Below are 25,555 nucleotides of genomic sequence, written 5' to 3'. Positions count from 1 at the left end.
AGAAGAACTGCCGGGAGGGAAATAAAGCATAATTGGATGTTATATCACGTAAGACGAATGCATGATCTGTCCACATAAAGACAATGTTCAGTCTAAATCAATAAACAGAGTAACAGGCAGGGGAAGTTCCAAGATACTGAAACATATTGTGTTATGAGTTTCAATAAAAGAAAATTGACTTTGGTTTCAGAGAAGTCTGTAAGTGAAATCCCTCAGGTTTTACCGTTTATTATTTGAAAGGCTCCACCTGGAATTCCAGATTACACGATTTCCAGCCTTGATGTGATAAACAGTTAAGAATTTGCATCGATTTTGTACTGTCTGCCTAAAATGACAGTTTCCTTTGGAGTCTCCGAAACAAAAGTCCTATAATGTTTCTGTTGGCAAAAGTACTCATGCTTAATCGACTAGGCAAAAAGGACTTTTACCTGCCAGTACAAAGTCTGCACACGATATGGAGTTGGGGGTGGGGGGTGGGGGGAATGAACTAATTGGCTGCATGAACCTTTCAATGTGCCAAAGGATTTAGAGATAGAAGTGCGACATGTTGGAACGCATATGCAGCAATACTGACTATACGTTCCTCCTCTTACCTTTATCTCTGACTTCCGTCTCTTTGTCTTTTTCTGAATCTTCATATACTTGGAAATCATATTGCCTCCGAGAAGACTAATTCCCTGAATGAGTTGAAGAGTTTAGGTTTGGCATAAGGGTGGCTATTTTTCAAACAGTTAAATCAGATATCCTAGCAAGTCTGACACAAGTAATAAAACAAGACTTTATGGCCCATCTGAACGCAACTTCTTTAAAATCAGTTATGCAAATTTTGACAGGTTGACCTCGTACACTTTGTCATTTGTGCCAAGATGTTAAATTCCACCTGATCTGTTTCTGAAAGTGTGTCTTTTCCATGTCTTTTCCATCTTCTTCTTCTTGTTCTTCTTGTTTTTGTGTTTAGCGTAAATGAGTGTCATGCTGCCTTTATTTCAGGGTAAATAAAGGCCCGAGGGTGACATTGATCAAAGAGTTTAGATCTTTTTAAATACCAAAAATCAACAAAAGAACAAATTAAAACAACCAAGACGATAGGCATTGCTTTTAATGTTTTTTTTATTATTATTGTTAGATGGATTTTTCAAATTTTCACAAATCTAGTATACATGTATACTTTAATAAATTCCAAGTGCTTAAATACAAAATGTAAGTTATCTTGTTATATGGCTGTGCTGGTAAGAAATACTTTGTCAAGATATATAAATCCAATTTCTTGGATAGATCTGACTTTACAAAGTTACATTAAAGTTGCAAATTCAGTTTACACAAGTTTTGTAATAAGTACTATTTCTTTATTTGATGTTATATTTTTTCTCCAAAATGTATACAACACTTAAATATTTACGCATTTTTGTTTTATTTATTGATGTAGAAATAAAAAGCTTATTTATTCTTGGCACTTTGATTTAATTCGTTCTAGTTTATTGTTAGGATTGTTCTCATTTGGTATACAGTTTTGACAGTATTAAAATTCATCGGGTAATAACAAATGCAAACTGGATTGAGCTGCTGTGTTCCATTTAGTTGGTAATTCATGCATCAGCATCTTTACAGCTGTTTTACAGTTGGTCCCCTTTCCCCTAATGAAGCTGCTTGCATCCAGTCAGCAGTATGTGTGCACAGATGGTGTGATAGAGAATGACTTTAGTGTTTAGAGTAGGGAAGAGGGACAGCATGGGAATGTGGATTTTCACCGTTTAGGAGAATCAGTTAACTATCCATCACACAAAGATCAGGTTACACCGACATGCAGGTTCCACAGTACTGGTCATCGCTTTTCAGACAGGACTATTTTTTTTTGTCACGAAGTGCTTATCATTTTATTTTTGTCTTTTTTTTGGTAAGTGTTTGTGATTGCCTATGGGTAGTTTATTGACTGGGAAAGTGTAATTTATTTATCTTAAAATAAAAAAATGAAAATAAATAAATAATAAGGAAAATGCAGCTGTAACTCAAACCTTTTATTCATATCAAAATGCAACAAATATAGTACACACCATACATTGCAAATCCATTTTACACAATAAAAGTTGTAACGACAAACCAACAGCTCACATGTATAAAATTACACAACACATAAACATATTTACAAACTGCAATTACCGTTAAGACTGTAGGTCAATGAGATGCTTTTGTTTTAGCACTATAAAAAAAAAACATGGCATACATTAACATTTTTACTTGTTTTTTACTTTACAGCAATAACTACACATGCTTTGTAGACAACAGAATAATTTACCTACTCTAAATATGCTGAGCATTGTAATGGCGATACCATCGGAGAATCATAGATAGCAGTGGAATAGCCTGATGTCAGCACTTCAGATCTAGGATCTGCTAATAATGACTCAGATCAGATAGAAACAAGCTTTAGTTAGAATAAAAGCTGACTGAAGATCTGATAGTGAGTCTGGCTGCGGTTTCAGGGAGTGACAACTGTAGTCCGCTGCAGCTGACTAAGCTGTTCCTGTGGGAATTAAAGACTTTTTACGCAGCTTTCGCACGCTTTGGTGATCTCAACTGTCTCAGTCAGCGCAAACACACTTTGTGTTTGTGTATTTTCTACAACGGACCCTCTCTTAGAAAAAAAAATAACCAGACGGATTTCCCATCAAGAGTCTCTTCAAACACCTTCTCCCCCATCAACGTCTTATTAAACCTCTGTGCCCTCACGATGATAGATGACACCTGTAGAACTCAGTGTAGGGTAAAAATGACTGTTGGAGCCATTGTACTGATTGAGAATGGGGCTAGTGTAACCTAACGAGGAGTGGCTGGGTGAAGAGGAGAGTGCGGGTGGAGCTGGAACTTGTGGTACCCACTCTGAACCACTGGAGTTGGCCGAATAGGTACTAAAGCTTCCTGGCTGTGTGGGTCTATGTGGCCCATCTAAAGGAACGTTCATCTGCAGCGGCCTGCTCAACCCACTACCTCCCACCTCATTTGTTCCCCCATTGGAGACTCCAGACATTTCAGATAAGAAGCTGCTCAGGCACGGCCCGGGAACTGACAGTGAAGGTGAAGGAATCCTGTCCGTTGCGGGCGACATGTTTAGGCTGGGGTTGCTGGAGTGTTTAGGACTGGCCCTCTCACTGTCACCTGATTCTGGAGGCCCTGAACTGCCATCTCCACTGGACAGAGAATCAGACTTTCTCTTTCTTTTGCGGCGGAAGTTTCCATTGTCGAACATCTTTTCACAGTTTGGGTCAAGTGTCCAGTAGTTGCCCTTACCTAAATTATCAAGGAAGAAAATAAGACTTTTAGAATGGAAGAGACGTAAATAGATTCCATTAAAGTAATTCAAAGCACAACCATAACTATGCAAAATGCAAAAATTACATACCTGGGTCATCCTCATCTCTTGGCACTTTTTTGAAGCAGTCATTAAGGGACAGGTTGTGTCTGATAGAGTTCTGCCAGCCCGCTTTGCTCTTGTTGTAGAAAGGGAAATTATCAGCGACGTACTGATAAATTTGACTCAGCGTCAGTCTCTTGTCTGGTGCTCCATGGATAGCCATGGCGATGAGAGCAGAGTAGGAGTAAGGGGGGCGAACCAGCTTCATCAAGTCTTCTTGTGAAGGGAGGGAGAACCAGCTCAGTTCCCCTCCTGGACCGCCAGCACCAGGTGGACCCAGGTAAGGCCTCTGCATGCCATAGTGCTGAGGAACAAACGGAGGGCCGGGATTACCTGGCGGGCCGGTGGTAGCCAGGTACGGCGATGTGTTGATCCCAGAGCTGTTAAACCATAGGTAAGGGTTTGAGGAGGAGCTGGTGTAGTCACTTATCTCATAGGTGGTAGGAGTAGTGCGCTGAGGACTTGGCAGTGAAGGAGGAGGGTAGTAACAGTCGCCGTACATGCTGAGTTCAGGGGGCTCCTGGCCGAGGCTCGGAAACTGCGGGCCACATCGAGGAGGAGACTGACTCTGGGCCTCAAATGAAGACATTGTCAAGTTTCTTCTCACTTCTCTGTCTCTTCTTAATTCTTTGCCTTTGATGGGTTTTCTTCTCAAGACTTCTCAGACTCTTTCTCTCCACTCCAAAAGTCCTGCTCTTTCTCTTTACTCTTGTCTTTGTCCTTGCTTGTATGTCAAGATGTCACCTGGCACACTTTTATCTTTTCCTCTGGAAACGCCCCCCTCTATTTTGATTGGCTGTTCTTTCAGGTGAGCTCATTTTTTTTCCTGTTGTCAGCTAGTTGACTACTTGAGTGGAAAAATAATTTTCCACTCATGGTGTTTGTCCACCATTTGTCATATTTTTTGGATATTACAAGGATACTATTAAGTTTAACCTATGGCAGACAATTTTGTTAACACCCTGGTTTATGATTTCTTTTTAATCTTTACAAACATTTCATGTCAAACATATAAAAGTAGACTACTTGAGTAAACGATCTCATTCAAAAATCCTTAAGAAATAGCCTCAAGGAAACAGTATATTGTTCATGAACAAAACAATATATTACATCAATATATATTGTTACACAACAAACAGGAAAAGTACTCACTTAATACTTGCCTCCAGCAGTAATGAGGAAAATGGACTGTAAGCAGATTCAGTTTATATAACTCTAGGGGGACGAGATTACCTCCTTGAAATAATATAGGCTTCCATTGCTGAATCCAAATGACCATTTATGATAATATAAAGAATACAGTCACCTACACTCTATTCGCATGATAGCAGGTTTTGTTACAATAGGTTTATTCAATTCATGTGTTAAAATAGTGCATTACTGTGTAGGATATTAAAACCTCATCACAGTTCAAAGTGAGCGTTTGTGACATGACAATGCGCATGCTTATTTTTTGCTTTCTTACATTAGCGCGAGACCCTTATTTTCCAAAGCAGCCGACAAACTTTCCTAAGGTAAGTTTATAAGTTTTGAACATTACCTTCAGACCCCGGCGAGAAAACTCAAGTTTACTAGCCTGCCTCGACAAATGTTACAACATCTTAGTTTTAGAAGTCTACTTTGCTAACTTTTTTTCTGCCCTAACATCACTTTGCTAACAGTAACAGGCTCGTTCCTAGCGTTAGCTAACGTTAGCTATTTTTCTGCGGAGGTGTTTGTAAAGGGAGACGTGATAAAATAAATAATACGTGTGCAATCAGGATGGCCGATTCGTCCACTCGCTCCGAGCTTCCACGCATCAGCGACGACGACATGCTGGCGATGAACAAGGAATTGGAGAGGATGATTGAAGACGTTGAGAGTATGTCAGGTATGGGACGTTAACGGTATTGTGGCATATTTAGAGAGGTCAATATGAGCTCAGATAGCTTGGGCGTGAAGCTTAGGTAACTAAAATAAATGTCTGAAACATGCAATGTCACTCTCTTCTTATCTGTCTGCCCGCAGCGCACCTGACCTGGATGGCCTATGATATGGTGGCGTTGCGGACTAGTCCGGAGCTGGGAGTCTCTATGCAAAAGCTGAAGGAAGCTTATCTCAAATGTAGAGCTGCGGTTTGCGGAGACCCTGACCAGGAGTCACAGATTGACAAATCTGCTGTGACTGCTGTCACAACACTTTCTCAGATGTGATGCTTATAAGAGTTTTGAGTTCACAAGTAGGCACTAGAATTAACAAGTTTTAACTTTTAAATGTTAACATTGAAATCCCAGCGGATCTGTTTGTTTTTGGTAGCTGGAGGTGGGCATTCATGCCTTGTTTAGTTCTGACTACTTGCACTAAAACAGTATTTTGATGGTTAATTATTCATTTGAATGGACTGTAATGTTTGTTTTCTCACTATTAAACTGCCCCGGTCTGTGTAATTTGTTTAGAAAGATTTTTTAAGTAAATTAATTAAATAAATTAATAAAAATTGAAATAAAAATGTGTTCTGTCATTTTTTTCTTTGTTTTTTGGAGCCCTACCCTAAATGTAGGGCTTTACTGTAAACAGTAAAATATGTGTTTTAGTTTTACTGTTATGGATGACTTTTAGCTGAAAAACAACATTGCCATTCATGATTGTCTGTCACATTTGATTTACCTTGTGTATGCTGATAGGTGACTGACTGTTTTTTGTGTGTATGAACTTCATTTTCAGATGGAGAACACAAAGAAGGTTGAAGAAGAAGCTACCTCTAACACCTGCATTGACCTGGTGAACATAATGAGAGAGCTAGATTCCCTTTCAAGCGCCTTGGATCGTCTGGCACGTATGTTTGACTCCCTTACTTGGTACTTCAAAAATGTCAGAAAACAATCATTTTTGCCACTAACATGGAGTTGCTGATCAATTTGCAAATATGCAAAGCAAATGATGAAACTCCTCTCCCAGATGTGAAATGTGATAACTACAAGGGCATTATGGGCTGGCTCAGCCTTGCTTGTCGGTGTCAGTGGTGCAGATCTGCGTGATACTACATGATGTCTGTCAAACTGTGCTCTGCTGATTGGTAGATAGGAGTAACTGAAGGGTTTTACACGTGGTTGTCCATCAAGCTCTTTGATGTGAGGCATGCAGCTACCTTTTTTTTTTTTTTTTTGCCATGGGGGACAGCTTTGTGCAACAACTGTCAGATCACTGTGACTTTCTTATCTGCTCACTTAAATATCTAAAAGCCTGGACCCAAATATATATATATATATATATATATATGCGTTTAATCTAAAATTATGTTTTGATATAGTACATTTTTGCAATGAATTAAGTTATCCCCAATAACAAATCATACGAGGTGTACTCAAGTTAATGCAAAAGTGTTTTAGGTATAATATTTTTGGAGTGGAAAGTGGGCAGCACGGTGGCACGGTGGTTAGCACTGTTGCCGCACAGCAAGAAGGTCCTGAGTTCAATTCCACCATCAGGCCGGGGTCTTTCTGTGTGGAGTTTGCATGTTCTCCCCGTGTTTGCGTGGGTTCTCTCCGGGTACTCCGGCTTCCTCCCACCGTCCAAAGACATGCAGCTTGTGGGGATAGGTTAATTGATTAATCCAAATTGTCACTAGGTGTGAATGTGTGAATGGTTGTCTGTCCCTGTGTGTTAGCCCTGCGACAGACTGGCGACCTGTCCAGGGTGTACCCCGCCTTTTGCCCTATGACAGCTGGGATAGGCTCCAGCGCCCCCCGCGACCCTGAAAAGGATAAGCGGAAGTGGATGGATAAGTGGAAAACATTATTTCACTTCTAAATAAATGCAAAGGCTCGATTAATGTTCATTATATATTTCTTTAATTGTAAAATAGTCACACCAATAGTTGTTATCTTTTCACCAAGCTTATTGTTGATGGTCTTGTAGCCCATGACAGCCTTGTACAAATCTACAGTGTTGTCCCTGATGTCCTCTGACAGTTGTTTGGTCTCACCCATTTTGGTGGAAGAAATTAATTCTGTAGACAGGTGTGCTTAATATACATAATGAGTTGAGCTCAGGAGTATCTATAATTGTTTGACTGATTAAGTGTCACATGGGGGCAACCTGAGTTCTGGCTGGATTGTATGGGATCAAATACATATCTCACTCAGTTTTTGGTCTATATCTTTTGACTTATTTGAGCTGCCCTGCTAAGTCCTGATGTACTAAATAAAGGACAAAAGTGTCCATCAGCACATCTCTCAGATTCAACAAATTTTGCTTGCATTACATTTCTATGTAAATCTAGGACACAAAAACATATGTTGTTGTCAGTCACACTGAATTAGTAGTGCTGTTTGAAATAGCAAGACAAACGAGAAAGCAACCTAATATGTCAGTACATGTTTTGTGTTTCGGTTTTAAATTCAGACTGTGTGGTTTTAAAGTGTAATAATATTTGATAGATCTGACACAGCTGTGAAACAAGATATTTGCTTTCTGCCGGCAGTGCGAACCAATCAGAGACAATGTGATCTGATCGTTTGTGTTGGCCACCCTGACAAGTTGGCGTCTCTAAAAATCCAAGAGGCAGTGAAGCAGCAGTCCTCAGAGGTGTGAATAAAGGAGGTAATGCTGTGCTCCTTTGTGAACAAACCATGACCCATGTAAGAAAAAAAAATACAAGTGAGAGCAGCACAAAGATGAATTGCATAACAGTGACCTTTGAGAGTGAAAATTGTGACATTTGCTTTACATGTTCTTAAAAAGATTTTGAATAGGCCACGCATGCATGCATGCACACAGATTAGCATATATGAGCACAGAGAAAGGTGCGAACACGCACATTAAAACTGTTGTCAGTGCTGGTCAATGTCCCGTAGGGTGCAGCAGACAACTCTGGGGGTGCTCTTCATGACTCTGGTCTGTGGCATCAATGAGCTGCAGCGGGGTGTGTGTGTGATGGTTAATCAGCTCCTTCACCCCAGGGAAACTCTGAAGCACAAACAGCACACACAAAAAATGACGGGGACCTAATGATGCAGTGCAGCACAACTTAGCATCACACATTCCCCGAGGCGTGCCGCAAGATGTGAACAGTTTACTTTAAGCGAGCATGTTGATTTTTTTTTTTTTGTAACATTACGCTGTCATTGCTTCCAGTTTACCTTGGTGTTTTTGAGGCCACTGCCGAGAGTGTAGCCATTGCCTTGGTGACGGATCTTAATGTTGTAAACCTTGTCTTGATACAGCAGCATCAGGGTGAAGGGGTGCTCGACTGAGCCGTTAGAGCTGTCCCTCACCACAAAAGCACCATCCTTAAAGATACATACATGTAAATACACAAACCCATACATTCACATTATGCATCCAGTAACATTTCAGATGTGTGTGTGTGTGTGTTTTTCTGTCTGCTTTAGAATGAGAAGGTGCAACATCTGACCTTGTTGACCTCCCGAAGAGCAGCCTCAGCTTGGTGTCTTGTCAACTTTCCTCCATACCAACTCGAATCCAAGCCCTGAGCGCACCATGATAGAACAGTCAGTGTAAGTGTAGCGCTATCACAGACAGTTCCAGTTAGACTAGTTAATAAAAGGCAGTTTATAAGATATAAGCATCTCTGTTGTTCTTTTTCTTTGTACAGCATTGTGATCTGCTGTTTCCTTTCTGAAAGTGCTCATGATCTATAAATAAAACCTTAATTGGACCATTGGGTTTTCTCACATTTGTATAAATAACTTAACGCACTTTTTTTTTTAATACCTTTTTTAGTCTTGGTGTCGAATTGTATTCTTCTGTAGATTGTGTCACTACTGAAGGTTCTGGAATTAATTTACTTGGCCTGAAAGAGGAGAGATTCAACACACACAATTATTAAATAGTTGCATTGAATTAAAGTGAACGTCTTTTTATGCTCATAAATTGTTCAGGCTGTTCTACCTATTGGACACATCAGTAGGCACAGGCACCTTTGGATGATGAAGTTTGCTGATAGTATCTTTTACAGCACTGCCCTCTTGTGGACATTGTTGATGGTGTGAAATAGAAATGATAAACATTGAGACAACAGTGTAACACTTTTGTAGGACACCTGCTATAACTATTCCAGCATGTTGTAGGTTGCATACTTATTTTTGGAATGTCTTTCTGGGATGATCCAGGCTTCTTGCTCCGGTCTATGTGCACACTTGCAGGCACTTATAAATAAAAAAAAGAAGAAGGGAATCTTTCAATGAAATGGGTGTACAACACTCATCATAACTGGTAAATTCAGCTTGTTGATTCAACACATTTTTGTTACCTGCTGGTTTTAACGGTCTTTGGAGGATGTGATCCCCTCTTGGGGTTGATGGCAGTGGAGGTTTGAAGGTTCTTTGAGAGAGTGGTGGATCAGGAAGAGGCTCTGTGCACATGTTATCATACATTCAGGACACATTAATGCCAGTTCTGGTTTCAAAGCATACTAGGTAAAGGAGGAGCAGGAGAATTAGCTACTTCCAAAAAATATAATAAATAAATAGTCAAACCTTAGAAGAAATTGTACAGTGTAGGTAGGCATAACATGCTGCATAAAATTCTCATCACAGAAACCTGTAGCAGAGCTACATTTGCAGTGCTACAGCCTCAAAAAAAGCAGCATAATAATGTTAGCAAACCACAAATTTGAAGTCATTCCTCTTTTTACCAGTGAGTCACACTAGTCAAAGCAAATGTCACTGATTGGTGCCACAGTCTTGAGTCAGCCTGGGGGTAAAGTGTCTATTTTGTTTGGCTTGAAATTAGTCTTTGTTTTTGTCAGTCTTGTCTCAGACTAATCTCTGAGCAAAAATAGGGCTGCTCTACCCATACAGACAGGTCTAATATAGTCTAGTATCTCTGTGAAAGTATCCCCAATTCATATAGGCACTGAGATGCTTTCATATATAACTGCATTTCTTTATACAGTATTATTCTGAATTGCTCTCCTTTACCTCTTTGACAGTCTGGAGGTTTTGGCCCTCGGGGGGGTCTTGGAGGCTTCGCTAGGTCTCCAGCAGCAGGCTGCTTGTACTTTGCTTCACTTGTCTTGTCCTGTCCTGGTTGTTGCTCAACTACACTGCAGTTGTAATTCTCTGCTTCGTGTTCTGGACCCTCATAGATTGGATCATCGCTCTCATTGTCCTTACCGCAGCCCGGACATGTGATACAAGCAGAGCGCATGAGTGCAACTCATGACAAAAGCAACTTTTTAAAAAAATTTCACATGACGTATTAGGTGCGTAATTAAGCTGTTAGGTGCATACGTACAATTGCTTGTTAAAACAAATATCAACTTGGTAATCACGTTTACAGAAGTGCATGTAGGCATGCAAACATCTTGAAAGCCACCTGCTGAATGTGGCATGATTGTTATCGCCTTGTCTGAATATTTCAGAAACTGATGAACCCCTGGGTTTTTCCCCTCACATAGATAAAGGATTTACAGAAAATGGTCAGAAAAAGAGAAAATATGCAGTAAGTGGAATGTCCGAGTTCAAAATGGTAACTAACTCAGCAGTAATTCGATACAACCAAGTTATGCAAAAGAGCATCCCTGAACACACAACACATTGAAGCAGATGGGCTGCAGGAGAAGAAGACGACTCCTGTCAACTAAGAACAGGAAACTGAGGCAACAGATCACACATCGTCATCAAAGTCAGGCAGTAGAAGATTTGAAAAACATCTGGTCGAGTTTGGCTGCTGCACCACGTCACAAAGCTCAGATCCTCTCAAACTCAACGATTAGAATCAGAACCAACAACTGCAAAATGCCATCATGTAAACATGGACTAAAATCTCTGAGGAATGTTTCCAGCACTTTGATGCACTCTGTGCCACAAATATTAAGTGATTCTGAAAGCAAAAGGGGGTCCAACAAGCAAGCAAGGGGTGCCTAATGAAGTGGCTAGTGTATTTACTTACGAACTCATCAGATTCCCAAACGTCTACTTCTTGTACAAATACTGTAGTGAAATAAATTGTAAAAAGAGGACAGTGAAGCCTTACGAAAGATGGTAGCACAATGTTACAGACACGGTTAAACTGACCTTTATCTTGTTTCGGATACTTCAGCGGTTTTGATCTGGACAAAAAAATAAAACAGACAGGTTTTTTTTTATGTTCGGTGAGCAACTGTTTTAGAGTCAGCTGAAGATATTAATAGTGTATGTAGTTTACGCTCTTACTTGTGACTAGTAGCCTTCTTGCGCTCTTCTTTGTTGATTTCAGTTTGTATCTTAGTAATTACTCTATAAAGGTGCAGCACAGAGACAAGTAAAATATTATCAAAGATGGTAAGTATCACTATATTATTTATTCATTTAGGGTCCAAAATACTTAATACAAAAAAACATGCAACCAATCAATATAATGAACCTTTTCATGTTTTCAGAGATATTAATTGTTGGGTAATTTGTCAGTGTAAGAAATACACTTTCAGTTAGACTCACGGGACAAAGAGGCAGGGGAACACTTGCAGATCACACTCTGTCATATTCTACATGACATGGATTTGGAGATCATGAAAGTCAGATTTATTGTGATTTCAGAATAATAAAAAAAGAAATGTTACACACACACACACACACACACACTTACCATAAACTGTGCTCCATCTATGCTGCTCTTTGTCACTACTCTGTCACAGCCTGGCAGTTTAAGCTGAGAGGAGAGTGAAGCTTTAAGCACATTTAAACCATGCAAGTTTTCTTGTTTGTTTGTTGTTTCCTTAAATTAGCGTGAAATGCTACTTTTTAGATAAGGTGTTACCAACTAAAACAAGGCGTGAATGAAAAAGCAGGAAATATATCTTTTTCTTGGTTAAAAAGTGAGCTTTTGTTTTTGCAAATTATACAGTCGCGCTTATCAGATGTTCATAAATAATGTTAATCAAGAGACTACAGTACTTGGAAGGTATAAACATCTCTACTTTCACCTTCAAACTAGTTTTAATACTCACCTTCCGCATGTAGTCCGCTAGAGTTTGGGGATTCCATCCCATCACCTCTGCTTTTGAGGGAACGTTAGAAAAATTCATTCTTGTCTGTTGTGAATGATAACTTACACTTGATAACACAGTGACTTTACTTGCCAGCCATCATCTTACTCATCACTGTGAAATGATCGGTCTAAAATTACCCCTGCTTAAGCACACTTTAAGAATGCGTGTGTTTTGTTTTTTTTATACTCTCTCACCTATTGTGTAAGAGAGTAAAAGGCTTCTGTGGTCAGAAAGCTATGAATAGAGCATGCATGCACTGCAAATGGTCGATCTGTAAACACAGAGGCTGTTGATTTCATTTCTAACACATGGTTAAGTCTGCTCAAAGTTGATTGTCAATTTTTAATGGACAGCAGACTTGCAAACTGAAATGCAAACTCGGGATAAATACTGATGCTTGGATTGTAGATGTTGCGTCTCACATTGTGAGTTAGGGCACACACACACACACACACACACACACACACACACACACACACACACGCTTTTATTACCATTCTACCTTTTAGTCTTATTGTTGGTTGTGTTCGGTCTTTTTTCCCACCTGCAGCTTGTGTGAGACCTCTTGGTATCTCACACCCTGGTGATAGAGGAGGGCAGCAATGACAAGGGGTGATCAATCACGCTCTGACCCCCCTGAGCCACTCTGGGAGAATACACAAGTTCCCCTGGGGGGTCCTTGTGGCAGAACCCCCTACCTCTGTTTTCTTCTTTTATCCTGAATTGGAAACATACCCCTGTGACATGTAACTGCCACCAAATGTGGTATAAATAATAAAAAGTGATGGGTCAATGTAAGTTCTTCCTTAAAAAAAATATTCCTTTACTGAGTCTAAAATGTTTGAAATGCTAAAATCATAAAACTCCTGAAAGATAAATAAATGCAGTTTAGTGGGTGAAAAAAATGTCGAATGCAGGGTCTGCTCAGGGGCATCTCACTTGTAGAGTGAATCCAAGCACAGCTGAGCATCATATGGGAACAATATGGCACCAGTAATGTATTCACTGGAGAGTAGAGATAAAGCGTGAGGGCCTCCAGTGGGGCAAAACCTTCATTAACGCACAGCAGGACAGCATGGGAAATACGGGACATCCCTAGAGGGGAAACAGACAAATGGGAAGTGTGGGAGGGAGCGTTTCAGGTCGGTGAGAGTGTTATTTGTTTGCTTCTGCAGCCAGGAATTTAACTTGATGTTATGCTTCTTTGATCCTTGGTTGTGTTAAAACCCAATTTTGTCCCCAAACAGTACATAAGCTAACAGTAGTCTGTTTATTTGTAGAATTGTGTAACTATTTGCCACAGTGTTTGTGCTTAGATTTAATATGACATGCCTAATTTCACATTGCAAACATGGGTGAAAACTGAAAAAGTGGAATGCATTCGCTGTTTTGCCCCAGGTCTCGGGGCTTTATGATGTAGAGACACCAGATAGTCTGATAATTCATGTCAGAATTTCTCACTTATCTCTGTTTTTTTTATTGGTGCAACAGTAACTGGTCTGTAAAGATAGTGAAACAGACCTGTCACCAGACCCATAACTGTTAACATTCCCTCCCCCTACGCCTTCCCCTCCAGCCATGGGCCCCCTGAAGAAGGTAATATCCATGCCATCAGTCATTTAGTGGAATCTGTGGCAGATTTATGACACATCCAGCTGAGAGGCAAGGTTTTGGAGATACAGGGGGTACAGGAGAGAAAAACCGACATGCCAGCAGAGATAGATCTAATACTAATACCTAATTACTTGCAAATGATAAGATTAGAAATCATCTTGCTTTTCAGGGGAAAAAAGTGAGTCATGCTTTTATATAAGTGTCTGATTGCATATACAAGATTCATGTAACAGCGAATAAACACCAGGCTTTAGCTTTATTGTGTTGAGACACATTTGCATTCCATTTGGAATGTGACAAAGACTAGCGTGGGCAATGGTGTCGCCGATTACCAACCAAACACTGTAACTTGAATGGTGGAAGCGCTTCCCTAATTTGTCTTTCAAAGGCTCTTTGCTCTTTGAATAAAAATCAATCCACATTGACATCAAAGTGGTGGCGGATAAACGCTGGATCGACACCTCGGTGTGGCGTAAGCTGCACGATGTTATCCCTGTAATCCCCCTTTTAAAATGCATGCAGTTGATTCTTATTATGTGCGTGCGCCGTGTCAGAAACTCTGGTGGCCCTCTTCTAGAGAAAAACTGAAATTGTAGATACAAATATTTAGAAGTTATTTTTTTTACATTTTTATTTTAATTACAGCATTCTTAATAAATAGACACCAGGATATTATAGACGAAAGAGGGGGGAAAGTGCAAACAGACAATTCCATAAACGCAGTCGTTTTCATTTGGGTCCACGATCTCTTCGTTTTCCATCCCCACCGTCCTTCCTGCCGCACACGTGTTTGACTGTAACGTGGGCGCAGTCCTCGCAGTGCACCTTACAGCACCAGTGGAATTTGCAGTTACAGCTACTCATCACCTCCGTGCGCTTTTCTTCCACTCTCAGGCCGCATTCGTGACACAGCCTGCGGCAGCTCCTTCTTTCCCCTTGCGTCAAGCCCTGTCCGTGCAGCAGACACTCCCTGCCCTCCGTGCCGTGCGCCCCCAAGCTGGCGTTCTTCCTGCAGTAGTCTGGAGAGTCCTGTAGGTAGATGAGCTCTGACTGTGCGATGCTGCCGAGCGCGTCCATGATGGCACCTTGGATATCCGCGCTGTTACCGGCGTTCATGCGCTTTTGGTCGATGTCCAGCTTTTCAGCGTGACTGTACTTGATCCTCAAGTAATTGCCCACGGCTCTGAAATCGGACAGCTGTGTCCAGCAGGTTTTGACACTGCAACTCTCAGACATTCCGTGGCATCTGCAGATACGCGTCATTGTGTCTTTCACGGCCTGTTGGAAACAAGGTTCTGTTAACGGCTGCTGATGCCTTAGCGCTGAGTGATGAAGGGTTAGTAAAGAAGTGCGTGTCGTTTGAAAACAACTCACCAATCGGCCAGCCGCGTTGTTGTGGAGGTTGACAGCAGCCCTAGAGTCCTGACCCGTCTCTTCCGCATCCACGTACTCTTTGGAAATCCTCTCTCCAAACTCCACGTTAGCACTGCAGCCACCCCACAACCATCCGCGACCGCCTGCACGACACAGTTTTGAATACTTAAAGATCATTAATTAAGAACTTGCATGTTGACAAATGGCGCTGTACGTTGACTCACCAAGCTTTCCGTTCTTTGAACCATCGCAGCCACAGTTTTCGAGTTCACCAAGACTGCAGTTCCTGGTCAGAGTGTACATGACCCCTGCTGAACTGATAGCATGAACGAAAGCCGTTTCTCTGGTGGCTGAATGAGAGGAAACATACAAGGTCTACTGCCACAGCCTCTTATAGGAGAATACATAACCAGCATTGACTAATAACGTGTAGAATGTTGCATTGTTTTTATTATAACTCTGTGATAATCAAGGCCACACTACAAAGGTACAAAGAAAAATAAAGTGGTATAAAGGTCAACATGTCCAAAGGTCACCAACTAAATCAGCATCAAAAACATGAAAAATAGATCCACATCCATGGGTGTGCGTGTGCATATTCAAGCACGGGTAAAAGAGTATTTTAAAGACAGGTCTGGCCAGGCGCGTAGCAGAGATTGCAACAAGTCTAACAATAGTTCTGTAAAGATATTTTAATTGATTTAATTGCTTTAATTAACACATAAAAAGCATAGAAACACTGGAAATTAATTTTTGGCAAGAAAATCTGGGAAAACCAATCATTTGGTTGGAAATGCCGAATAAAACTTGAGGCTCAATAGAAAAACAATAACTACCTCGTTTCAGTCCTTTAAGCTGGGTTGCGCTGTCGGGGCAGTTCCATCTATCCCAGGCAAACTGGCGTTTGCACTCCTGGACGCCAATCTGTGTGCCCACCTGCACGCTCTTTGCGTAGGTGAGATAGTCCTGCAGAAGAGGCAGTGACAGTCTGTCCTTTATTTTGTTTTTATTACATTTGAAATGTGGAAAAAAAAATGTTGCCACAATAAAAGCAATCAAATATATATGTATATATACCTTTGACCCCGTCATCAGAAAATTGCTTGCGACCCTGAGAACAATAATAATAATGATAATAATAATAATAAAAGTCATATAATTCTGTCTTCTGTTCACTTATTTTAAAGCATGCATGCAACTAGTGTATACATGTCTTACCAAGCGTATCCAGGATTGATTCTACACGAAACAAACAGCAGCCAAAAAATTGATTGCGCCATCTTCACCTATCCCGTTGTCGTTATCCTGCTTATAGAGATGTAGGTATTTTGACCCCGTGTGCTGCAGCTTTGTCCTTTACTTGACTGAGGACCAAATAAGTCTTCTTCTTTGTCTTAGAGACCCGAGAAAGCTGATTGGGTGACTGGTTCAGGAGACGCCTATTCGCACTTCAAAGGTTGGCATTAGGAAGTAATTTATTTACTTCCCAAAGACTGTATGACACCAAGGCACCCGCATATAAGACTAAAAGACTCAGAATTTTACCACCGACAAACTGGGAGGCAGTTACGTGTATTGTATAAAAATATTTATTATTTTAAATAATTATTAGGTAGACTTTTAAATATTAAACCAATTTCAGTAGTCACACGTGATAAACAGCGAACAAACATCCTCGGAACTCCCAAGTTCCCAACACTGCTACTGTTGCTCCAATGCTTGGAGATTTTGGTCCACAAGACAAAATTTGACCTATACACACTCTATTCAAAACTAAAGGGGGGAAAGGTGCTTTAAAGGACTTTAGCTAAAAAATGTAAATAACATTCATGTGATGCAGAATAATTTCTCATGTAGGTCGTAAATATAAAACTGGTTAATATGATGAAAGTCATATTTATCGAATAATGTGAAGAGTTCAAATTTTGCAAGAGATCCCAGTCATCGTTGATGCGCACTGTTCCTGCCTTTTTTGTTCTTTTTCCTCCCACTTTTGTGCGCGCAAAAGTATTTGGCTACAACTCGCTTGCATTTTTCACACTTGACTGTGCAACACCAGTGAAATTTGCAGTTGCAGCTGGTGAAAACCTCTGTGCGCTTCTTCACCACTTTTAGGCCGCATTCATTGCACAATCTGCGGCAGCTATTTTTCTCCCACTCGGACATGTTCTTGTCCTCCTTAAAGCACTCCCGTCCCTCTGTACCGTGGAGTCCGAGGGTCTGGTTCTTGACGCAGTAATTTGGAGAACTCTCCAGGTAAATGAGTTCCGTTGTAGCGACGCTCAAAAAAGTGTGCGCGACTGCGTCTCGGTTGTCCGCGCTGTTCACTGCTCTCGCCGCTTTCTTGTCCATTTCCAGTTCCTTTGCATGTTTGTACTTCATCTTCAAGTAGTTGCCCACTTCTCTGAAATCGGCCATCTGCATCCAGCAGGTTTGGATGGTGCAGCTTCCAGATACTCCGTGACATTTGCAGGCTTTCCTCATGGTTGCTTTGATTGCCTGTCGAGAGCACAAACGTTTTACCAAAAATAAACAGAAAGCCAAACAAAAACAACGATCTCGTTTTTCATTTATTACGCTGTGTCAGAACACTATTGACATAAAAAAAACCGTCAATAATATTAAGATCAAATCTTACCAGTCTGCCTGCCTTGTTGTTATGCAAGTTGACCGCTGCGCGCGAGTCATGCCCATCTTCCAGCGCGTCCACAAACTGTTTGGAGATCTTCTCCCCAAAAGCAACATTGTCACTGCATCCTCCCCAAATCCACCCTACACCGCCTGAGACAAAATAGCACATGACGTTATTTCGCTGTAGGAATACAAGCCAATTTAGAAATCGCTTACTGTAACCGCGGATAGAATGCTCATGGAATACATGTTTACCCGGCTGTCCAATTTTGGAGTCATCGCAGCCGCAGTTGTCAAAGTCCCCAGCCGTACAGTTCTTGGTGAGCGTGTACATCACTCCGGCAGCGCTGATGGCATGGACGAAAGAAGTTTCCCTTGTGGCTAAAATAAATAACAAACAAAGAAATCCGGATTTTTTTACTTGGATATCCAGTTTGGCACGAATAATGCGTAACTGATGAGTTCTAGTTTTGTGCGTGAAAAGCACTTTACGCACAGGCGCTTCAAGATTGCTGTCAAAAAAGCGCACGACCTCACTAATTTTAGTTGCCATAGATTTGATTCAAAAAGAGTTCTTACCACTCCGCATGCCGTTGTGTGGGGACAAAGAAAGCGTGTTCTCTGGACAGTTCCACTTCTCCAAAGCGAATTGGCGTTTACACTCTTGTATCCCACTCTGTGCGCCCACTCGTACGCTGCTGGCATAGGTCAGATAGGCCTTGGATGAGAAAGGAAAGGAAGTTATGAATATTAATGTTAGTGCTAATTACATAGAATTTGGCTGGAAGGAACAGCTTTTACGCAACACTCATTCTTAAAATCTTAAATGGTATTACCTTAGGTCCAGTCATCAAGAAATTATTCATGGTCCTGTTGAGGGGAAAAAAGATAGCTATGTTAAACCTGTAAGTTATTTTACCAATTGCAAACCCATAGAAACTATAGCATTTACAACTTTCTTTACGAGAGAAAAAAAGGACATACCAAGCAGATGACAGCTGAAAAAGACAACACAGGAACAGAACCAAGACTGCAGAGAAATTCAGTGGTTGCATAGCGTGTGTATTCCAAGCAGAGGCTAGTGTGACGTATTCCAGATGTGAGCGCCAAGAAAAGAAGGAGGCGACTGAAGTTTGTCGCCCTACTCGGCGCTCATGATATTTATATGGTCGTGCCCCCTTTGACAGACAGATTTGTCCAGCAAGTAACATTTTACTGTGAAATGCGTCAACGACATTGGCTGGGGCTTCCCATGGACAAATAGGAACTGTCGGTGCATAAGTGCACTTCAAAGAAGCAACGCAGACGAATTCACCTGTTGTTCGCAGGCTCTGATGCTAATTATAAAAACAAAGTATATGCATGGATTTAAAGTATATGTATGTGTGTCAGTATATGTGAATCCATATGAGCACTACGTATAGAATAATTAAAACCATCTTCTAATAATCCCCCGGATTTGGAGACATTTAAGAATAAAAGTATTATTTTAGACTAATAGAAGATCATTATTCACACAAAAAGTAATCTCTGTATGGGTTCATTGTGGTGATTATTGTTCATCTTTATGTGCACACAAATCGAAGATAGCTTAGCTAAAAGATAATATAAATAGAATCACTTGAAACATGGCACCAGTATCCCATGGGGACACTGGGTACTACAAAGCCTTACAGCTTTTCAGGAGTGACAGTATATAGTCATGTAAATACCGCCTCACACATCGGCGAAATTGGCACCGTTGTGATAATAGGATAATAGATGTTTCCCTGGGAAACAACTTGGTGCGAAAACAGTCTGGGATTTACACGAGTAAAGACACATAAGACACGTAAGGGCTATGACAATTAAAATGTAGCATTGCAAGGTCATTTTATTTCATAATATGTTTAGTTTGACTTTTGATAAAATATTAAAAAACTGTAAGTTATATGCAGGTTTAAGCATTGGATGATCCTTTCAGGCTGATCACGTTTAATCCCGCTGATTCGCTTTCTCGCTTTAGCCCACATAATCATGTCCCTCATCAAGGAATCATCACCACCAGTTTCTGTCTTTTCATACTTTTACTTGCGACTTGGACAGCGGACTTGTCAGATCCCCTTTAAGCCACTCAAAATCCCTTAAAACAATAATTCACTCAGCCTGCACAAAAAGCGGAGAGGTGTAGATAATCCCCACTAATTAGATATCAGCTAAGGTCGTGACTGAAACCTACAGCTCCCCTCCCCACCCCACCCCCGGTCTGACTTACTCTCAAAAAGTTGAGAATAGTAGAGAACAGCTTAAGCCAATAGAGAACCTTTAACGATATTAATGGATTTACTGATAGAAACAATCAATCTGGGCGTGTCTACATGACGACATAAGTATCGAAACTCAGGACTACAGATCAGGACAAAACACCGGGCTTATTGGGTGACATTTTAAACGAATATTGCAAGGAGCACATAGAAAATTTCTTTTATTTTTTTTTACCCACCACCTTACACACTTTGGGAGTGAGAACGTGTTGCACACACGTACCCTTTTAAGTAATTGACAGTGGTGAAGTGAATATGCATTAGTAAAACTGAGCTAAAATAAATTTCGGACACAGGAGACCAGTGAGAGTTGGTGAATGGCTTGCAGTGTGAAGTACGAGAAGTGGGTCTATCAAGACTCGGGAGGTGAGAAGTTTGACAGGCGGAGGCAGGGTGACAGGAGCAACACCCGCAGGCGGAGATTTGGGTTTATAAATCACTGATATTGAGTTTAGGGTGGGTTTACTGGTCATTTTTGGTGTCACCGTAATGTTTACTGAATAATTCTGAACATCAATTTAGAAGTCAAAACATAGCTGTAACCAGTGCCTTTTACAGGAATATGGGGAATGAAATTATTTTTCACACCATACTCAGTTTCACGTTTTTTTTCTTCCAACGCAGGTGATGCAATCAAATTTAACAATACAAATCATTACGTGCTATTGTAACGGTCCCCACCCCCATAGAGCTATTTCTGTCAACTGCTCCATTTAACTTTAATATTTAAAATGACACAATCATTTCAACAGGACAAAATGCTGTCAGTTAAAACAATACATACACTACCACTGTGGATAAATTAACAAAACCGTCAGCTTTGTTGACTGACTTTTTCTCCAATTTTAGTTGATTCACCGAGCTCAGCAGCAGACGTCAGGCGTTTAAGAGTCTATAAATATGTGAAAAGGCTGGTGTCTTTTATACAATCATGGTTTGGAAGTCCTAACTTGTGGATGGTGGTCAGGTTAGGGATGATCTTTGGACACAGGAGTATGGCTGTACCGCTATATTAATGCGTCACACTCCTGCGTGTATCATTAAGTGGAAGGGCAACAAAACTTCATAGCAGGGTTTTCTAAGTGAGGCATGTCCCATACAGCAGTCCAAGAGCATAACTGCAATTCGACAAAGTTGAAATGGAAGCTGCAGATCTCACCATAGCAGGGAATTCTGACGTTGATTATCAGCCGTGTTTAACATTGCTTAGAAATGTTTGTAGGTTTTTTTCTGTCTCCTGTAAAAATCTTACACTCTCAATTCTCTTCATTTTGCATTTATTTAGTTAGTGGTAGTTTTCACACTGAAACCGCAGCGCTTGATTAGATCATCCTTCTGTACACTGTCACAAATCTAAGCGTGAACATCAGCTTTCTGATTTTTTTTTAGACCATGTGGACATACATTTTTATCTTCACGTGGTCAAAAAAATTATTTTTTAGTTTGTTAGTGACTATTTCTTCAAATGTAGTGCAGTTTGTATTTTTTTATTTTACATGTTTGATACTTCTCTACCAAACTAACAATTAATTATATTCTATTCTAGAGCCAAGATTGACAGATTGTATTGGTTTAGTAACACCATAAAACCTAACGCTGTTCTATTTATTACATGAGCCTGGACCCCTGAATAGTTAGCGCTTGTTTTCTTAAAAAAAGGCTAAATGAATTATTGTTATGATTATTATAATTGTTTGTTATTGAAGACAGATTATTTTGTCTATCAGTCAAGTAATAGCAAATAAGACAGGGTAGCCTGAAATGTTAGCCACTGTGATAAACAAATTGGAATAATTTCCAATTCGGAATTATTCTGAACAGTTACTCAATTACTATATTTCTATTTTCAATATTGCTTTGTGTTTGTGTGTGATTAATTTATTATTTAATTTAGTAGTTCATGTTTAACATTACAAGAGTCAGCATAAGGGCATAAAAAGATAACACAGCTGCTTGAGGCCTCCACACCACCAGGGGGAGTCTCAAGCTCATTAAATGTCACACAAAACTAGCGGGTAAATGTATGTGTATATATATATATATATATTTTTTTTTTTTCATCCGTGGAATATAAATTTTGAACATATGAAACAAAAACAAAAATGAACCTTTAAGTAAGGTGAGCTTGGTTTATATTGTATGTGAATCAAAGGCATTATGGTTGGCAGCCTACCTTTAGCTTACTAGTCAGTTATAACAGCCCAGAGAACATGTGTGGTCTTTGTGTTTGGATTATGTTCCTAAATAACGATCGTTTTAACATAATGAAAAAATTCTATTAGCTAGTTCTTCGGTGTAAGATAATTGTTATTGCTCAGTAACTAACAGGTGAAAATGTATGTCCTTAATATTTGACTACCATTGTCCCATTATGAAACAGGCCTTTTGTTCTATAGACCAGCCTTATTTTGGACTCTTTGCTGTTATAATCCAGCATTGTTACACCTCAGTTAGCTCCGTGTTTTAATTTTTAAGACCTGCTTCTACTGCTTGATTAAAATATTTCCTCAGAAGCTTTGCTGAAATATTTCGGAACATAGAAAACAACATCTGCCTATGGTGCTTTCCAGTGCACTATAAGCCACGATAAGGGTTGTGTTAGGCGCACAAAGCACAAAAAATCAAGCATGGACCATATCTGGTTAATGGTGGGCTGATTAGCCACTAGCACTATATTTTCTGATCCCAAACCTTATGCTGGTTTATTGTAATCACATTAACATTAGCACTCTAACATACATTAATAGGTAAAACATACACCAGCATTATATTACATTTTTTTCTATATTTTAATGTGTGAGTCATTTGCTTTATTTCTTTGCCTCATAAATACAGTGTGTGTCTGTGTTTGTGATTGTCTTGATTTGCACATCTGTAAAAACGAGACATCAAGATACACAGGACTGACTGGTTCCATGTCTTCATTTTTATTTCATAAATAAAAGTAAAAAGTTGATTAAGAAAACATCCCACATGATTTAACTTCAATTACTCCCATGTCCATAACCAGCTCCCCACCAGCCCTATAGCCTGGATGCCTGCCTGTCTCTCTGTGCTACATCACTACACCACTTCCCAGTTTGGCAACATTGGAGACATGTTAGCTATACGCTAACAGCACAAGACAGGCACCCAGGCTGGAGTTTTAATATTGGTTACAGAGGCTCCCTTGTGAGGATGCCATATACCCTTAACAGCACCCTGGGGAGCTTAAGAGCACCCATTTCTGAAGACAATGAAAGAGATTCAAATACTGTAATAATCAAAAGAAAGTGCTTTTTGTTGCCGCATCTCAGCTTCTTTTCTTCGTGTGCTTGAGTCAAGGTGTGGCATCGCCTTTCCTCTCTTGCTCAATGGCTAGAAAAGAAGAGAGAAACACAACCGTTGGTAGGCTCTTGTTCAGTAAACGTGAACGGGATGTTGCTTTTTGATTTTGCTGTGTATAAAATGTGTGATGACATTGCAGCTGTTTGCTTCAGAGCTCCCGCCGGCTGACAATGCGGTCTCTCGATAGCACAGGAAGTGATGATGAGGAGCTACTGACAGTAACAAATGATTGCAGACGACGAAGCCTTTGTGGCTTCAACAGTGATCAGAAACACACGGCGCACAACGAGCACTCACTCTCTTTGGTGGGCAGAGGGTTTTTCTCTTTTGTCTCCGTCTTCTTCAGCTTCGTCTTGTCGAAACGAGCGATCTCAGTCATGTCAGGCTTGTCAGACATTTTGGCTGGCAAAGGTGAGAAAGATACCTGAGCACACACATTTGACCTTTCCTGTCGAGCCTTAAATTGATAATGCAGCATAATGTGATCAAAATCATTGTAGCAATCTGAAAGTTCATCGTAGGAGCCATTAAATCTGTGAAAGCTTTGTCTAGCCTTTAGAATAAACTCTGGAATGACTGTACATAAAGGGAGTGGCTACTACATGTGCTGCTCAGACTACATCCACATGGATGAACATGGGTGGTGGCTGCCTCCCACACGGCTTCACATTGGCTTCTCCAAAACGTAGATGTAGTCAACATGTGCTTGCGTTCACCCAGCTGTATTTTCTTTCCTTTGTCCCTGATTTTACTTCTCTAAGGCTAAAGTCTTTGTTCTCTCCCTCTGCATCATCTCTCTCTCTTTCTCTCTCTCTCACCCTACTGCATCCACCCCTGCAGCCTTGTGGATATAGGCAATGCTCCACAGGCTCCACTGCAGTTTTATTCCTAGGCTAGCCTCAGGTCTGACTAATCTGCCTTTCACAGTCTAGCCCAGTCATGCCTGTCTGAACTGCTGCTTTGTCAGAGTCTTCTGTGCAAATATGACAAGCCCACAAGCCTGCAGCAAGTCATTTACAAACCAAGCAACAGCAATCTCCTCACTAGTGTGAATTTGAATGGGGCCTAGGAAAATCACTTTGACAAAGAAATAGATATGCTTGGCACACATCCAGAATTTTTATGGCGCACTGAGTCATTTCTTTATCGCGACATGTATATACACTAAGCTTAGCATTAATATTAATATTAGCAGTGATATTCTCACCCTTTCCGATTCATTGTTAAATCCAATTATCCAAACAATTTGTAATATTGTATCTTTATCACTATGACCATCAGTGTCCTCAACATCCCTTTTTCCACATTTTTTCTGCTGCCATTGCCCATCTAGCCACACCCAATCCTTTGTCTGAGTCCTGGTAAAAAATCAGAACCAAAGAGAAACACAGAAATGAAGAGCATACTAAGAGATGAATCATTCTTACCGACGTTCCACGAAGCAGTGGGCTAAAATCCACCGGTGGAGAGAGTAGGGAGGGACAGCGATAGAGAGATGGAGAGAAGAGAGGGGCACGGAAGCTGAGTGATTCTGCCGGTGTGTGCACGCCTGCCTGCATCCAGGGTGTGGGTATAAGAGAGAGGGAGGGGAAGAGAGAGAGAGGTGGTGGTGGTGGTGAGAGAATGACTGAGAGCTTGGTCAGCCTCCCTTCATGTCATCAATATTAATGTTCTCAAGGGGAAAAGACTAAAAGGAAAGCAAACACTAACAAGAAACAGCTGTTTTGTGTAGATCATCTAAACATAAAATGATTAATTATTCATCTAATACAAAGAGTTTGTTATAGATTGCCTTAAACCCTGTTTTGCTGAGTAAGCTGGACACACAATGCACGAAATGCTAAAAAGGGGAGTCGAGCTGCTTCTATTACTAAACACGACGACATTTAATGGATGTGTATAGTGTATTTCACTGAAAAATGA

At 40.5% G+C, this 25,555-nt stretch overlaps 6 protein-coding genes and 1 long non-coding RNA gene across 8 annotated transcripts; 2 read left to right on the top strand and 5 right to left on the bottom strand.

The window, feature by feature from the left end:
- Positions 1-2,000: 2,000 nt before the first annotated feature.
- On the bottom strand, positions 2,001-4,147 carry foxi3b (forkhead box I3b). The gene is made up of 2 exons (XM_005916464.3): positions 3,398-4,147; positions 2,001-3,285 (listed from the first exon to the last, which is right to left on the bottom strand). Exons 1-2 carry the CDS (start codon positions 3,996-3,998, stop codon positions 2,708-2,710), a joined length of 1,179 nt encoding a protein of 392 aa, XP_005916526.1. The 5' UTR covers positions 3,999-4,147; the 3' UTR covers positions 2,001-2,707.
- Positions 4,148-4,723: 576 nt separating this feature from the next.
- Positions 4,724-5,842, top strand: syce3 (synaptonemal complex central element protein 3). The gene is made up of 3 exons (XM_005916463.3): positions 4,724-4,923; positions 5,170-5,279; positions 5,417-5,842. Exons 2-3 carry the CDS (start codon positions 5,171-5,173, stop codon positions 5,599-5,601), a joined length of 294 nt encoding a protein of 97 aa, XP_005916525.1. The 5' UTR covers positions 4,724-4,923; position 5,170; the 3' UTR covers positions 5,602-5,842.
- A 2,034-nt stretch (positions 5,843-7,876) lies between these two features.
- LOC121811879 lies at positions 7,877-9,068 on the top strand. Its single transcript, XR_006054095.1, has 2 exons — positions 7,877-7,990; positions 8,782-9,068. It is a non-coding gene; the product is annotated as an uncharacterized LOC121811879 (long non-coding RNA).
- lcp2b (lymphocyte cytosolic protein 2b) lies at positions 7,990-12,513 on the bottom strand. The gene is made up of 14 exons (XM_014331862.2): positions 12,342-12,513; positions 11,981-12,043; positions 11,833-11,879; positions 11,569-11,631; positions 11,431-11,465; positions 11,306-11,346; positions 10,333-10,522; positions 9,663-9,764; positions 9,490-9,558; positions 9,302-9,377; positions 9,125-9,203; positions 8,805-8,879; positions 8,530-8,679; positions 7,990-8,356 (listed from the first exon to the last, which is right to left on the bottom strand). Exons 1-14 carry the CDS (start codon positions 12,417-12,419, stop codon positions 8,231-8,233), a joined length of 1,194 nt encoding a protein of 397 aa, XP_014187348.2. The 5' UTR covers positions 12,420-12,513; the 3' UTR covers positions 7,990-8,230.
- A 1,993-nt stretch (positions 12,514-14,506) lies between these two features.
- LOC102300060 (protein Wnt-8) lies at positions 14,507-16,863 on the bottom strand. Its single transcript, XM_042218479.1, has 5 exons — positions 16,449-16,863; positions 16,208-16,337; positions 15,596-15,721; positions 15,372-15,514; positions 14,507-15,275 (listed from the first exon to the last, which is right to left on the bottom strand). The coding sequence occupies exons 1-5, from the start codon at positions 16,524-16,526 to the stop codon at positions 14,727-14,729; spliced, it is 1,026 nt and encodes a 341-aa protein (XP_042074413.1). The 5' UTR covers positions 16,527-16,863; the 3' UTR covers positions 14,507-14,726.
- Positions 16,864-16,946: 83 nt separating this feature from the next.
- LOC102299747 (protein Wnt-8a) lies at positions 16,947-20,223 on the bottom strand. Of its 2 annotated transcripts, XM_042218478.1 has the most exons (6): positions 18,987-20,223; positions 18,839-18,872; positions 18,582-18,720; positions 18,258-18,383; positions 18,010-18,152; positions 16,947-17,870 (listed from the first exon to the last, which is right to left on the bottom strand). In XM_042218478.1, the coding sequence occupies exons 1-6, from the start codon at positions 19,211-19,213 to the stop codon at positions 17,313-17,315; spliced, it is 1,227 nt and encodes a 408-aa protein (XP_042074412.1). In that variant the 5' UTR covers positions 19,214-20,223; the 3' UTR covers positions 16,947-17,312. The 2 variants fall into 2 exon arrangements, with proteins under 2 accessions (XP_042074412.1, XP_005916527.1); XM_005916465.3 differs by having other exon boundaries at positions 18,839-20,223.
- Positions 20,224-23,209: 2,986 nt separating this feature from the next.
- Positions 23,210-25,191, bottom strand: tmsb2 (thymosin beta 2). Its single transcript, XM_005916467.3, has 3 exons — positions 25,060-25,191; positions 23,930-24,034; positions 23,210-23,662 (listed from the first exon to the last, which is right to left on the bottom strand). Exons 2-3 carry the CDS (start codon positions 24,027-24,029, stop codon positions 23,625-23,627), a joined length of 138 nt encoding a protein of 45 aa, XP_005916529.1. The 5' UTR covers positions 24,030-24,034; positions 25,060-25,191; the 3' UTR covers positions 23,210-23,624.
- Positions 25,192-25,555: the final 364 nt, after the last annotated feature.

The sequence above is a fragment of the Haplochromis burtoni genome, unplaced genomic scaffold (genome assembly GCF_018398535.1).
Source record: "Haplochromis burtoni strain Fernald_Lab_line unplaced genomic scaffold, NCSU_Asbu1 Contig_19, whole genome shotgun sequence".
NCBI lineage: Eukaryota > Metazoa > Chordata > Actinopteri > Cichliformes > Cichlidae > Haplochromis > Haplochromis burtoni.
The sequence above is the reverse complement of the archived record's forward strand: the minus strand, read 5'-3'. Positions and strand labels throughout refer to the sequence as shown.